At 34.7% G+C, this 14,366-nt stretch overlaps 3 protein-coding genes and 2 non-coding genes across 7 annotated transcripts; 2 read left to right on the forward strand and 3 right to left on the reverse strand.

Annotated features, from left to right (window-relative positions):
- Positions 1–267: 267 nt before the first annotated feature.
- LOC139097394 (alpha-amylase A-like) lies at positions 268–3,780 on the reverse strand. Its single transcript, XM_070649219.1, has 10 exons — positions 3,660–3,780; positions 2,276–2,434; positions 2,116–2,126; positions 2,026–2,052; positions 1,820–1,918; positions 1,660–1,746; positions 1,426–1,597; positions 1,142–1,363; positions 1,013–1,081; positions 268–956 (listed from the first exon to the last, which is right to left on the reverse strand). Exons 1-10 carry the CDS (start codon positions 3,722–3,724, stop codon positions 389–391), a joined length of 1,479 nt encoding a protein of 492 aa, XP_070505320.1. The 5' UTR covers positions 3,725–3,780; the 3' UTR covers positions 268–388.
- A 428-nt stretch (positions 3,781–4,208) lies between these two features.
- LOC139097388 (alpha-amylase A-like) lies at positions 4,209–6,962 on the reverse strand. The gene is made up of 7 exons (XM_070649206.1): positions 6,806–6,962; positions 5,848–6,017; positions 5,578–5,790; positions 5,337–5,508; positions 5,051–5,272; positions 4,928–4,996; positions 4,209–4,870 (listed from the first exon to the last, which is right to left on the reverse strand). The coding sequence occupies exons 1-7, from the start codon at positions 6,868–6,870 to the stop codon at positions 4,303–4,305; spliced, it is 1,479 nt and encodes a 492-aa protein (XP_070505307.1). The 5' UTR covers positions 6,871–6,962; the 3' UTR covers positions 4,209–4,302.
- TRNAP-UGG (transfer RNA proline (anticodon UGG)) lies at positions 6,151–6,222 on the reverse strand. Its single transcript has one exon. It is a non-coding gene; the product is annotated as a tRNA-Pro (tRNA).
- A 729-nt stretch (positions 6,963–7,691) lies between the features above and the next one.
- LOC139097238 (N-acetylgalactosaminyltransferase 6-like) lies at positions 7,692–10,683 on the forward strand. Of its 3 annotated transcripts, none has more exons than XM_070649041.1 (7): positions 7,692–7,964; positions 8,168–8,336; positions 8,544–9,525; positions 9,581–9,624; positions 9,687–9,796; positions 9,852–10,077; positions 10,135–10,683. In XM_070649041.1, the coding sequence occupies exons 2-7, from the start codon at positions 8,289–8,291 to the stop codon at positions 10,609–10,611; spliced, it is 1,887 nt and encodes a 628-aa protein (XP_070505142.1). In that variant the 5' UTR covers positions 7,692–7,964; positions 8,168–8,288; the 3' UTR covers positions 10,612–10,683. The 3 variants fall into 3 exon arrangements, with proteins under 3 accessions (XP_070505142.1, XP_070505135.1, XP_070505127.1); XM_070649034.1 differs by having other exon boundaries at positions 8,188–8,336; XM_070649026.1 differs by having other exon boundaries at positions 7,692–8,336.
- Positions 10,684–13,760: 3,077 nt separating this feature from the next.
- Positions 13,761–13,832, forward strand: TRNAP-UGG (transfer RNA proline (anticodon UGG)). The gene has a single exon. It is a non-coding gene; the product is annotated as a tRNA-Pro (tRNA).
- The last annotated feature ends 534 nt before the right edge of the window (positions 13,833–14,366 follow it).

Below are 14,366 nucleotides of genomic sequence, written 5' to 3' on the forward strand. Positions count from 1 at the left end.
AATAGACAATTTTAGGAATTTCAATCCCTGGATCAAGTTTAATTTGAATTCAGGAATTAAAAACCTTTGTATGCAAAATAATTGAATTTTATTAATTTCCAGTGATAGGGTCGGTTCCATTAAGTATCCAACTATAAAACCAGACCGCATCGGTAAACAAAGAGTAGCTATTGACATTACATTCATTGAGAATTGAATGTCGATTATGACCAGTTATTTCTGCTTTTTAATTGATAACCATAAACAAAATAAGCTTTATGCTTCATCTTAGTGTTTAAATTTCAATTTTTTATTACAATTTTCTCATAATTTATGGGTTGATCACTATTGAAGTCCATTAATGTACATCCCTATCAATCAACTTTCTTTACAATTTTTGATGTATATTTTATAACCTAGCATCAGCATGAATAGCAATAAATCCATCAGTTGCACCAGCTGCAATGGAAAATGATGCAACACCACTTGAATTGACTGTGATTGTAGCTCCAGTACAACTTGATCCTGATTTACTTCCAGCTGCAATATTGCAGTAAGTTCCAGCTGGCATTCCAGTTTGAAGTGATTGATTAAGGTCAAAGTTCTCATTGTTGAAGACGATGAATGCACGATTTCCACGTGAGAATGCAATTTGCTTGCCTCCGCTATTTTCCCACCAATTTGCAACTGCTGCAGATCCAGCGGCATTTCTGAATTTGATCATATTGTAGATTTGACGCCATCTGTGTTCACAGACCCATCCACCACTGCATGATCCATCGGCATTAATTGTTGGTGATCTCAAGCTACCATCGGCATTAGCTGGTGGACCTTGATCACCATTACTGAACTCAAATGAACTCATCACACGTGGAATACCGTATGGCCATGCCAAATGGAAAGCTGTTGCCATTTTGTATTGTTTTGAGACTTTGTAGGTAAGGACATTGGCACCTCCTGCACCATGGCCTCTTTGACTGAATAAAAATAATAATTAGATACGTTTATATTTAGTTTGGGGATTAGCACTTACTTATCGTGATTATCAACGAATGTCAATGCACTGGCTGATGCCATAAAGCCCCAACCTTCACCAAAGTTTCTGAAAAAAACCGAAAATTCAAAATTGTTGGCATTAATTAAGTTAAGTTAATATTCAAACCTTAAATATTTCAACAAATCATGTCCACGGAAGACACGACCGATTTCAGCACTATATCTGAATTCAGTGACTGTACCAAGATGCAAATATTCATCCTTTGTGATTCCTTCACCACCCAAGTCAATAACCTCTTGTGTGATAAATGGACGTGCACCAGAAGCAAAACCATGAGCTGTATTCAAGTTGTTGAGACGTCCGAAGATGTTTTGGAGATCACCAGGCCTGAAATTGGGTATTAATATAATTTTATGATATGAAATCAAGTTCACAACCGTCAAACTTACCACATGTGTTTGACTGCATCAACTCTGAAGCCAGCTACACCAAGGCTGATCAAGTCATTCATATAAGCCACAACTTTACCTCTTACATATTCAGTACCCAATCTCAAATCGGACAAGCCAACCAACCAACAATTTCTGACTTGATTTGGATCATTATAGTTGTCGATTGAGCCTGAATGAGCATGAAATTCTCAAATAGTAAATCATATTAGAATCAATATAAAGCATACTTACATCGTGGATTAAAGTCGCCAGATCCGTATGGAACAGCTGGGAAACTAAGAGATGAAACACTTACACTTGATCCACCAGTTCCAACACCTAGAATTTCAAGTAATAAAGAGTGGTCCACACATGAAGGATCGTGAAGCTTTGACAAAAATTTATTACATACCATCTCCAGCAGCCATGTGATTGATGACAGCATCAACATAGATTCTTATACCAACAGCGTTACATCTGCGGACCATGTCAGAGAATGCAGCTCGGTTACCTAAAATTTAATGGAATTTCAATCAGAAATGGTCATTGTACTAGATGTAATTGATCAATGGACACTGTCGATCTCTGATCTACAGTGAGTTTTGGACCTAAAATTACCTGATCTTGTTGTTAATATGTAACTTGCTATAAATAGAATTAAATATAGTTACTAAAACAAATTTAGAACCAAAATGCAGCTTTCTTTACCAGGTTGATATCTGAAAGAGATTAAAACAAATTGAAATATTGTTAATTTTAATCATGGGCTAATGATGTGGAACTGACTAGTCAGGTAATGGCAATTTTCACTTATTCGATTCTATCAGTTTCACAGCCGCTGACTGCCAACAAAACTAAATTTACTAACCTTTCCCACCATGGACGGGCACCAATGACTAAATTCTCATTTGGAGGAGAAACTTGAACACCAGCATATCCATTTGGTGCTAAAAATGTCTCACATTCATTTGCAATATCAGTCCACTTCCATTCAAAAAGATGTACAATGCCTGATCGACCTGCCCACCTGAATAAATTAATTGATTCAGTTATTAAATTAGCAAGGTTCGGTGCCCTAATAGGTAAGTAATCTGGCAAGTCTCATGAGTGCTAATCAATTCATTGAATTAATACTTCAGTACAAGTGCTTGGTTCTCAGCTGCACACATGGTATGTATATTCTTATCAGCACCGAACAAATCATCGATTAGATTAAAAGCAATCAATTAAGTTTTTTTCTATAAACAGAAGTTAAATCAAGTTGCTCTTATCGTTAAGATTACATGCGCTGCTGGGAATTTTATTTTTGGGAAAAAATGGCAAGGAATATTTTGAAAACAAGCACTCGAAGCTGAAGGAAAGCCTGATAAGGTTATCAATTGCAGACAGATTAACTTGATACGACTAAAATTGGAGAACTATGCGTCATTCTGTTCAGATGTAGGATCAAAGAATTGTCGGTACTAAGCAGGATCTTTTGTGAGGTATTTTAAAAAACCAGAACAAAATGAATAATTTTGTTCTAAAAGGATCCTCAGGGTTTACCTTCTGGTACACCCCCTGCTAATAAGTAGCTATGCTCCAACTATGCTCTACACATGAATGTTCCAAAAATGTAATATCTGCACTTAAATTCAGTATTTTCGAGACAACTCTTAAACTTTCATAAGAAACTTCACAAATTCATCACTTATAATTAGGGTTGGGCAAATATTCGAATATATTCGAATATATTCGCATATGAACAAAAAAATATTCGAATATATTCGAATACATATTCGAATATGCATTATTCAAAAAAATTCCGTTGCAATTGGTTTTTTCAAAGAGTAATTTCTAATCGCATTTGTGAAGTATGTAATTTCATACAAAAGTTGATCAAAATTCCTTTTTTTGCTCATTTTTGGAAAAAAATGATAAAATCTTAGTTAATTTGTGTTAAAACATGTATCTTTGACTCGGAATAATGTTCTTACGAAAAAATGATGATGCATTAATGCAATTTTATTGAGAATTTCTAATTTTTTGCCTTAAATAAGCAAAAAAAGGATTTTTGATCAACTTTTGTATGAAATTACATACTTCACAAATGTGATTAGAAATTACTCTTTGAAAAAACCAATTGCAACGGAATTTTTTTGAATAATGCATATTCGAATATGTATTCGAATATATTCGCATAAAATATTCGAATATTTGTATTCGAATATATTCGAATACGATTTTGCCCAACCCTACTTATAATTAATTACCAATGAGTGTTCCATTGTCCATTAACAGCAACAAATGCACAAGCCAACAGTAAAATAACCTTCATCGTGAGTTCCTAGTATTCCTGGTGAAAACTCAAACTCAACTGAGTTCTACAATAAATAAAATTCTCTTTTAAAGAAGAAAATTTGAGCTTTTTTTGAGAGGGAAAAATGATAAAACAATTTTTAATCATTGCCTGAACTTTACGATAACAGCGGGAATTAAAAGCTTTAAAAAAATTCTAAGTTCAAGATTAAAAGCTCGTTTTAGGCTTTTGTTTAAGTTGAGTTTTTGAGTAGAATCACGTGAAGGTAGACAGAAGAAGCTTTAATCTAGTATACAAGCCCTAAAGGTCGCTTTTTTCATATTAGCCGTGTCCTATACTCAAATATGGATAATATTAAACTCAAAAACTAGACTCAGATCTTAGAATTGGATCACAGTACTTCTGGCTAACCAAAAATTATCATCGATCGCTTCAATTAGAATCCTTACGATCCACAAAGCTTCAATAGAGATATTGCTTAATATCAATTAATTTAAAAGTCTTTTTTTATCAATTATTAAATTTTATTTAATCTTTTTTTTTATCAAATCAATTTTGAATATCAGTCCATAGTCAACTACCCCCGAAAAAATTATTTACAATTTAGCATCAGCATGGATGGCAATAAATCCATCACTTGCACCAGCAGCAATAGAAAAGTGAGCATTTCCACTTCCATCGACATTAATTGTTAATCCTGTACAGCTGTTGCCTGATTTGTTTCCTGATGCAATGTCGCAGTAGCTACCGGATGGAAGTCCAGTGTAAATTGACTGATTAAGATCATATCCTTCATTGTTGAAGACAATGAATGCACGATTTCCACGTGAGAATGCAATTTGCTTGCCTCCGCTATTTTCCCACCAATTTGCAACTGCTGCAGATCCAGCGGCATTTCTGAATTTAACCATATTGTAGATTTGACGCCATCTGTGTTCACAGACCCATCCACCACTGCATGATCCATCAGCATTGAATGTTGGTGATCTCAAGCTGCCATCACCGTTAGCTGGTGGACCTTGATCTCCATTACTGAACTCAAATGAACTCATGATACGTGGAATACCGTATGGCCATGCCAAATGGAAAGCTGTTGCCATTTTGTATTGTTTTGAGACTTTGTAGGTAAGGACATTGGCACCTCCTGCACCATGGCCTCTTTGGCTGTTAAGCGAATCAAATATTAGTAATCTTTCGGTATAAAAGATTAAGAATACTTACTTATCGTGATTGTCAACGAATGTCAATGCACTGGCTGATGCCATGAATCCCCAACCTTCACCGAAGTTCCTGCGAAACAAATTTAGTCAAAAATAGTCAAAGCTATAAATTCAAATGTCTTACTTTAAGTATTTCAACAAGTCATATCCACGGAATACACGACCGATTTCAGCACTATATCTGAATTCAGTGACTGTACCAAGATGAAGATATTGATCTCTACTGATAGCCTCACCACCCAAGTCAATAACCTCTTGTGTAATGAATGGACGTGCGCCATTAGGAAATCCATGAGCTGTATTCAAGTTGTTGAGACGTCCGAAAATGTATTCCAAGTCACCGGGCCTGATTTTGGATTAAAGATTATTGAATCAGATCTTAAATTCAAGTTGAAAGCTTTAATACTTACCACATGTGTTTGACTGCGTCAACTCTGAAACCAGCAACACCAAGACTGATGAGATCATTCATATAAGCAATGACTTTGCCTCTAACATAGTCAGATCCAAGTTTCAAGTCTGGTAATCCGACAAGCCAGCAGTTTCTGACTTGGTTTGCATCATTGTAGTTGTTAATGTCACCTAGAATTTTTCAATAGTATTTTACGTCAAGTAAGACAAAATTAGGAAAACAATTGCGATTTTACGTACATCTTGGATTAAAGTCATTTGATCCAAATGGAACAGCTGGGAAGCTCAATGATCCAGCATCTGTCCATGATCCACCAGTTCCTGAGCCTGTTCCAGCAGCCATATGATTGATAACTGCATCTGGATAAATTCTAATACCAACAGCATTACATCTACGGATCATATCAGCTAAAGCATTACGGTCTCCTGAACGTGTTGTTAATATGTAGCTAGCTGTAAGGATATGACTTGTGATAATGGTATATACACCATTGAGCTAATTTAACTTACATGGTTGATATCTTTCCCACCATGGTCGAGCACCAATGACTAAATTCTCTGATGGTGGTGAAATTTGTACTCCTGCAAATCCATTTGGTGCCAAGAATGTCTCACATTCATTTGCAATATCATTCCATTTCCATTCGAAGAGATGGACCATGCCAGATCGGCCACTCCACCTGTTAATTTTAATATAGTATCACTGTTAAAATTCTACTCTGGTATTTTGTAGTAAAGTCGGATCTAAATGGAATTCTAGCTCTGATTTAAAATTTTAAAGGAAGTAAAAATTGTAAAAAAAAAGATTGAACAGGGCTCAACCGGGATTTGAACCCGGGGCCTCTCACACCCAAAGCGAGAATCATACCACTAGACCATTGAGCCGTTCCAACTAACTTTTGTATGTTTTGTAGGTTGTTTTCAATATAATTTATGTGTTTGAATGATATGCAAAGCCAGGTGCCGTATATGAAAACAGGTGAATGAGCAACATCCCTGCTGCTATTTTCACTAATAACTATTATTAAACACTTCTCATATTTCAGAACGGAAATCAGATGTTAATCATATCTATAGTAAATTCTCAATTTTCTAGCTCATTCTAACAAGTAACGAATAAAAACACGTAGTATAAATCTTATCATATTATCAAGTAACAATAGGTGGCTGCGATAAGATAAATTGGACAATTCAATCAGTCAATTTAAGAGGGATTTTAAAAAAAAATCTGCTGATTATGGGTTTGGACCCCTCCTCACTCTCGCCTGAGTATGTTCTGGTATATCAAGGTCACTTTTAAATGTATAAAGTGCAACCTAGTCTAAATAAGTATAAAACAAGTTCTCAAGTTTATTTGTTCCTAAAACTAGCTTTAAGTTTCACAATTTTCAAGTCTATTGAACAATCATTCTCATTATTGATCCATCATTTTCATCAGATTTTCCACAAAATTCTCAAAAATTCTCACCAGTGAGGATTCCATTGAGCATTGACAGCAACAAGTGCTGACAATAAAATCACAAACAATTTCATCGTAATTTTTGCCTTTCTACTTTGCAACAGAAAATAAAAACTAGACTGAATTTTTCAAGCCTTTGATGTCGCCTTTTATAGGAGAATATCTCCAACTGTGTACATAAACAGTTATTAATTAGACACAGCTTATCATCTTGTTCTCACACTTCCAAATGTTTTGTGTATATGTTGATCAAAATCCAATCCAAAGGTACACAATCATTCATCATATTGATGTTTTATTGATGGTCTATTGACGTAAAAGACGCCGATTCACTAGTTAATCATAGCATAAATCACAGCTACATATCAAGTATGATAGAATAACGAAAAACTACTAAAATACACTAAAACTAGTCCAAAATGATCATAAATTGTCCAAAAGTTGACAAAAAAGTCCAAAAATTGCTCAAAAGTTGACCTAAGTTAGCCAAAAGGCGACTAACACTCAAAAATTGTGACCACAAAATTCCAAATATGATTACAAATTGCTCAATGATTGCCAAAAATTCACAAAATCATTTCCACACCCTCGACATCATATCAAGTTCAAACCACAAGTAGAATTCACGGTGGTCGTTGTATTAATTTCAAGTACTGCGCGGAATTCATTGTTTATCAAAAAATGAACCCAAGAGCAATAATAACAATTAATTACGATAAGAAGCTGCTACCTACTTTAGTTCGGTTGCTCTGTGACTAATTACTAATGCATGTGATTAAGACATGATTGATGTTATTGTATCTTGAGTGTGCCACAAGTGAGATAAATGAATGTTCTAGAGTAGAATTGTAAGATTATGGTTTATGATTGGTAAATCCGGACTTTTCACGCTTTATTGCCGAATATTTTCGTGATATGCCATTATCAATCCCACAAGTCGTGGGAAATAACTGCTTTTTTTTTGGATTAGATTGACTTAATAATAAATATAGATTTGCAGTAAAATTGTTGATGACATTCAGGAATGAGTGCTTGCAATCTGGACATGTGAATCAAGAGAAATTGGTCATGGCTACATGTTGACAGTACTGACTGTCCAGTTGCCTCATCTCATCAATCTTTGCTTACTAATTCATTTCAAATCCTTGACTAGTACGTCCATAGTAATGTAAGTAGGGAAATGGAGTACACTCATTATACAATCAAACGCCACAATACGTAAAGGAGTAATACATAAAATTAAATAACAACATTTTGTTATTACAAACTGAGTTCATGACTTTAAGTAGCAATAAAATTTAGTAGTTCCACAACCACAAACTTAGAGTCGTGATTCAAAATTTAAAGAAAATTCTACAAAACTTATTTTAGTTTCTTTTCTGATTTTTAAGTCAAAGTAGCAACACGTATTGGATATTTTGCTGGAACTTTCAATGTCACCAAGTTTTTGAATATCAAAAATTTAAGAATCTGATCATTAGAATCTCCAAAAATGTCTGTGAGACGTCTTTTTGTGAAAATTAATTTTGTTTTTCGACAGGTAAGTTGAGGTTTAACTTGGATTTTTTTAAGGTGCATTGCATGTGTCGGTGTTCTTGGTGAATTCGATTAGTTTTTGAGATTTCCGATCATTTTTGGAGAATTTCCATGTGAACGAAGAGAGGATGGAGGATAAAACACAATAATAACGGCCTTTAACTACCAATTTAACCACAAATCGAAACATTTTATTCCTCCTTACTTCCAGGCACTCAAGCACAAACGCCCAGCATTCCAATTCCTCTTCTGCCTACTCGTTCTGACCATAGTCTCAACCACCATCCTAATCAAGCTCAACAATGATCCACTAGCAATCCAAAAACCTTACATATACATCGAACCATTGACCTCATATTATCGCTTTAAACATGCACCAATGACCAAAGACTGGCACGACTATAATTTCATAGAATATGAAGGCACACGAATTGGACCAGGTGAAAATGGAACTCCTGTCTTTTTGCCACCTGATGAACAAGAGTTGGCAACAAAAATATTTTTAGAAAATAAGCATAATGGACTTGTTAGTGATAAAATTGCTAGGGATAGGTCACTGCCTGACACAAGACCACCGGAATGTAAAACCAAGCAATACTTAACGGATCTTCCTCAAGTTTCTGTAATCATTCCATTTCATAATGAAATTTTGAGTACTTTAACTAGGACAATTCACAGTGTCTTTAATCGATCACCTCCAGAACTGCTGAAGGAAGTGATCCTCGTCAATGATCACAGCGACAAAGACTACTGCTATGAACCACTTGAGACTTATATTGCTGAACATTTTGATGTCAATAAAATTAGAATTTTAGTTCTTGGAACTCGATCTGGTCTCATGTGGGCACGTCTTGCTGGCGCACGTGCTGCATCTGGAGATGTCTTAATATTCATGGATTGTCATACAGAAGCAAACATCAACTGGCTGCCGCCATTAATTGAACCAATTGCTAAAGATTATAGGACATGTGTGTGTCCATATATCGATGTGATTAATGCTAAGGATTATCATTATTCTGCTATTTTTGAAGGAACTAGAGGTGTCTTTAACTGGCATTTCTTTTATCAATTTTTGCCATTAAGACCTCAGGATAAGTTGGATCCAGCTGAGCCTTTTGAGACGCCGGTAATGATGGGATGTGTTTTTGCTATTTCTGCTAAGTTTTTTTGGGAACTTGGTGGATATGATTCGGGTAAGTCCGCATGCTCATTAGTGACTATGACTTTTTTATGCTTATTTCATTGCAGCACTCGAAATTTGGGGCGGTGAGCAGTATGAACTGAGCTTTAAGGTACAATTTGCTCTTATATCTGTATTGTCATAGTCAAATTGACATAAATAAATCCGTTTTAGGTCTGGCTGTGTCACGGAAAACAACTTGATGCACCATGTTCCAGAGTTGGGCATCTTTATCGACCCAGGCCATTCACAAATGCTGGAAATCATTCAAATTATGTCCATTAGTAAGTCCTATGCATAGCATACCTCCGCAAATTAATCATAATCCTTTACTTTCAGCAATTACAAACGCGTAGCTGAAATCTGGATGGATGAATATGCCAATTATCTTTACAAAAGAGATCCAGAACTGTGGAATAGCATTGATGTTGGTGATACATCCTACATGAAAGGAATTAAAAAGAAATTGAAGTGCAAGAATTTTAGTTACTTTTTACATCATGTCGCACCTGATATGCTGCATAGATTTCCATACATTGAACCACCTGAATTTGCTAGTGGAGCTGTAAGTGCTGTTTATTGTCTAACCTCAAAATTTTCTAAATTTTAAAAATCTCTTTAGATTATCAGCGTTGCCAATCCGAAGTACTGTGTAGATGCACTTAGTGATGAACGTGAAATGCAAGTCGGCATCTATCCATGCAAAGAGAATCTCCAAAAACCTGGATATAGACAGAATTTCAAGCTTAGAAACCATCGAGACATATCAATTGAAGGATCAAACAGCAACTGCCTGGATTTTAATCTCAACAAGATTCTCATTTATTCTTGTAAATTCAAACAAGACAATCAATATTTTAGGTACGATATGAAGACACAACAAATTTATTGTGGATCAAAATGGAAAAATTGGTGCATGGAAGTTGACATGAGGACTAAGATGTTGATTTATGCAACATGTAATAGTGAAAAAGCTACACAAAAGTGGAATTGGGGATTTGTTAATGAGACGATGTTGAATGACTGGATTAACAATGGAGAACCGATTATGGATGAGCAGGAGATACTGGATCTGAAGAAGGAATATGAAAAGTTGTAAAGAAAAAGTTTTTAATGTTTTGAGGATTGTAAGTCATTTATTGAAAAAATAAAATAAAATTTATAGTAAATACGTTGAGTATTAATTCTTAATATTACTGCAAGATGTCATCAATCAGCATGAATGTGTTTTGCTTAAACTTCCTTCTCTGCCGTTCATCCATCTTAGTTAAGTCATGCATGAGTGACCTAAAGAACAAGTTCCATTCATTTGGATGCTCATTTTCACTGCTAAACAGTGAGTCATGATTCGATGAAGTTTCTACATTTTGATCATTGCTTGGGATTTCAATCGGTTCCACTTTGATGTCTTTCATCACATTATTTTGTTTGACTTCTGATACCGTTGAATTTGACCAATTCGACTCACTTGTCGCTGGATTTGATGTCATATTAGATTTTGCAATTGTTGTCGATGAGCTTGAGCTAGATATAGCCACAGAAATGTGTGGATTTGAGAAAATTGCTGAGATACGTGGATCAGAAAGTGCTGGAATGTCTGCAACTTGTGATATGGGACTTGAAGTCACTTGATTAATGAACTTTGTGGGTGGAATAATGTTGAATTGCACTGAGGATTCAGTTCCATTTGTTGAGTGTTTGCCAGAAATTGAGTTTCTTGTATTTCTGAGTTTGCTGCCTTGTACACCTAGAATTGGTCGGATTTGTAAGGACGGGGGTAATTCGATGTTGCCGAGTGAAAATTTTGTAGTTCCAGTATTGGAGTTGTGGGTATTATTGGGGATGACTGAGATTTGAGGAAACAGATCTGAGAAGTTAGATGGTGAAGTGTTGAACATTTGGTCTGGATTGGGCGATGTTGAGTTGGATTCTGATGAATTATTTTGCGAATCCTGTTGATTCTTCTGGATCAAACTAAAATTATGCTTCACTTTTGTCAATTTTTGCTGAATATTATTGTCATATCCCAAAGATTCACGTCTGATGCTCGATGAATTTGGATTTGTCTTGATCAAACTACGCTTAGCTCCTAATGAGATTCTGTTCTGAATTCTTACTGAGTTCCTTACTGCTTGTGGTGAATTTTGAAGTGAGGGTGATAGACCTGATGGAGTTGGTGCTGAATGTTGTAGTATTTCCGGTAATTTGTCTGAAGTTTGTTGTAAATTGGTGTCGATTTGAGGGATATTGAACTGATTCTGAGGTTTAGAATTCTGAACAACCAATGACTTTCTGGGACGTCCTCTGGATTTTTTCACAATTTCTGTTGGGTTGTTAGAACTTTCCTGACTTTTTGTTGAATTTTCCAGCTTTTGCTGCTTCTTCTTTGACAATTTTTTGAGTTTTGCTGATTTATTTTGTTTTCGCTTAGAGGTTATGCTGAATGTTGCTGCTATTTTTGAGGTTATGTTAGACGCTGCTGCCATTATTGAGTTTATATTGGATGATCCAGAAGAATTTGAGGTTGAATTAGAAGAATCTGTTGATTTCGAGCTGATGGATTCAATGTCCACTTGATTTGATGTAACTTCTGCTGAATTAGGGATAATGTCGGGCATGACTGACAATTCTGATTTTGTCTCCACTTTACTTTCAATATTCGATGTATTTTCTACCATTTTCTGATCATGAACCTTAATATCTTTTATTTCAATCCCCAAATCACCAGAACTAGCCTCAAAGTTCTCAACATCACCATTTAACTCGATTCCTTCCTTATTCTTCCTATTGATATGCATCATCAAATGAGCCTTCAAGCTTGGTTTAGTGACGAATATCTTCTCACAGAAATCGCAGTTGTACTTCTTCCTCTTACTATGGATGATCTGATGCATTTTCATTAATCTACGATACTTAAAGTCCTTACCACAGATTTCACACTTAAATGGTTTTTCAACGTTGTGGGTCATCAAATGCAATGACAAGTTCTTCTTGGATTTGAATTTTTTCTCACACGTTTGACATGGAAAGTCAGCATTGTCACTATGAACAGACATGTGACGTTGTAGATCGGATTTTTGGACAAATCCAAAGCTACAGATTGCGCATTTATGTGGACGTTCACCAGAGTGAATTAATTTGTGACGATTAAGACTGAACATCTGTGCAAATGTTCTATTACAAATCTGACATGTTATTTTTGCAGCTTTTTCCTTATTTTTTTGCTTGCCTGTCAGACGATTTGATTTTCTTTTGATTCTCAACATTTCTTCAGTCTTAAGCTTCATAATTTGTGCTTTATTGATAACTCCTGTCTTGTCTAATTCTTCTGCTTTAGTGAAATTTTCGTAGCTTTTCTCCAAATTTGATTCTTTTAGGAATGCCATACCTTTGCCATAGTATGCTAAGCCATTTTCAGGATCATGTTCGAGAATTTTGTCCAAAATTTGATGAGCTTCACCGGATCGTCCATCAATGTTGACAAAACATGATGCTTGAAGGATTTTCATGTCTGTTTGTGATGATATTTCTGTTGGAGATGTTTCGAGTAGTGTCAGGCACTTGGTGTATTCGTGGGTTGAGTAGGCGTCGAGTATTGTCTCACGAGGATCCATTTTGATGGATAATTGAGGTTATGTTGATTTGTCTTTTGGTTTTTGAGGTAATATTGCTGATTATCGATGAGTTTTATCACAGAATATGATAATTCTTAAAAATTACAACAAAAATATTTATTGATATCAATTGCTGTATATTATTATATATTTTATAATATTTTAGAAACTTTCTTAACTGTTTTGTTTAAAGAAGAATCACTGAATGATGCTGAGGTAGAGAAAAATTCTGGTTTATATTTGGAAATTTTTGAGAATTGGGAGAGAATTGGTATGAAAGTTTAAGGAATATTGAGATAATTTTAGATAACATGAGAGTAAATAAGACTTTTAATGAAAGAAACTTAAAAATTTTACCTGAACATGTTTATTTGTTGACATAGCTGTTTATGTTTATTATGAAAATAAAACATATTTTGAATGTATGGAATAATTTTGTGTGCAGTATATGAATTAATTCCTAAACAGCGTAAAACCACCTGAAAAATGCAGGATTGAACAGGTTTCAGCATTGGTCACTTTTCAGCACTGCATTCTCAATTTTCTATGATTTTTGAGTTAAAAAGCTCAAAAAATTATTAAATTCAAATAAAACGAATTTCAAGCTACAAAACATATAAAAATTCATTGGAATGGCTCAATGGTCTAGTGGTATGATTCTCGCTTTGGGTGTGAGAGGCCCCTGGTTCAAATCCCGGTTGAGCCCTGTTCAGTGAATTTGTGGATTATTTTTTTAAATTATTAAAATATTTTTTTAAATTCTTTCAGAATTTTCTGATTTTTAGCTTTAAAACAGTCACAAAAGGTAGTTCTAACTGTCAAACTGAATTTGAATTGAAGTTATGCTGAAAAAGCTTCAAATTTTATAATTTTTTGTGGTTCCAAGTTGTGAGCTTTAAGCTTGATCGAACTTGATATGCTGAATTTTTAACAATTTACTAAAAACTTTCAGGAAAAAAAATCCAATATTGAGCAGACTAGCTACTCAGATGACTCTAAACTTTTAGCGATAACTAAGTCAGTCCATTGATCACAAATGAGCTGTACGGAAAGTAATAATAATTTAATATGACTGCATAGCATCACCTAGTATCAAAATTGCATCATTTATTTTATCTTTATTTACATTATAAACCAGACTGTAATTAAAACTAGAGCTGATATGAATCATAATATTACAGGTTTTTTCCACAACTTCCTGCCTTAATTCATTAAAATGTCATCAATTTTGTTTACATAA

Source organism: Chironomus tepperi, unplaced genomic scaffold (assembly GCF_022539635.2).
Source record: "Chironomus tepperi strain 1889 unplaced genomic scaffold, CSIRO-AGI_Ctep_v1 contig_34, whole genome shotgun sequence".
In the NCBI taxonomy this organism is placed as follows: Eukaryota; Metazoa; Arthropoda; class Insecta; order Diptera; family Chironomidae; genus Chironomus; species Chironomus tepperi.

Excerpts from the sequence above, each read along its gene's own strand:
- LOC139097238 (XM_070649026.1), top strand. The coding sequence starts at position 8,289 with ATGTCTGTGAGACGTCTTTTTGTGAAAATTAATTTTGTTTTTCGACAG. Across the intron at positions 9,526-9,580 it reads ACTTGGTGGATATGATTCGG|CACTCGAAATTTGGGGCGGT; the intron begins GTAAGTCCGCAT and ends ATTTCATTGCAG. Across the intron at positions 9,797-9,851 it reads CATTCAAATTATGTCCATTA|CAATTACAAACGCGTAGCTG; the intron begins GTAAGTCCTATG and ends CTTTACTTTCAG.
- LOC139097388 (XM_070649206.1), bottom strand. The coding sequence starts at position 6,870 with ATGAAATTGTTTGTGATTTTATTGTCAGCACTTGTTGCTGTCAATGCT. Across the intron at positions 6,018-6,805 it reads GCTCAATGGAATCCTCACTG|GTGGAGTGGCCGATCTGGCA; the intron begins GTGAGAATTTTT and ends TAAAATTAACAG. Across the intron at positions 5,509-5,577 it reads AAATGACTTTAATCCAAGAT|GTGACATTAACAACTACAAT; the intron begins GTACGTAAAATC and ends GAAAAATTCTAG.
- LOC139097394 (XM_070649219.1), bottom strand. The coding sequence starts at position 3,724 with ATGAAGGTTATTTTACTGTTGGCTTGTGCATTTGTTGCTGTTAATGGA. Across the intron at positions 1,919-2,025 it reads CATATTAACAACAAGATCAG|GTAACCGAGCTGCATTCTCT; the intron begins GTAATTTTAGGT and ends ATTAAATTTTAG. Across the intron at positions 1,598-1,659 it reads TGGCGACTTTAATCCACGAT|GCTCAATCGACAACTATAAT; the intron begins GTAAGTATGCTT and ends ATGCTCATTCAG.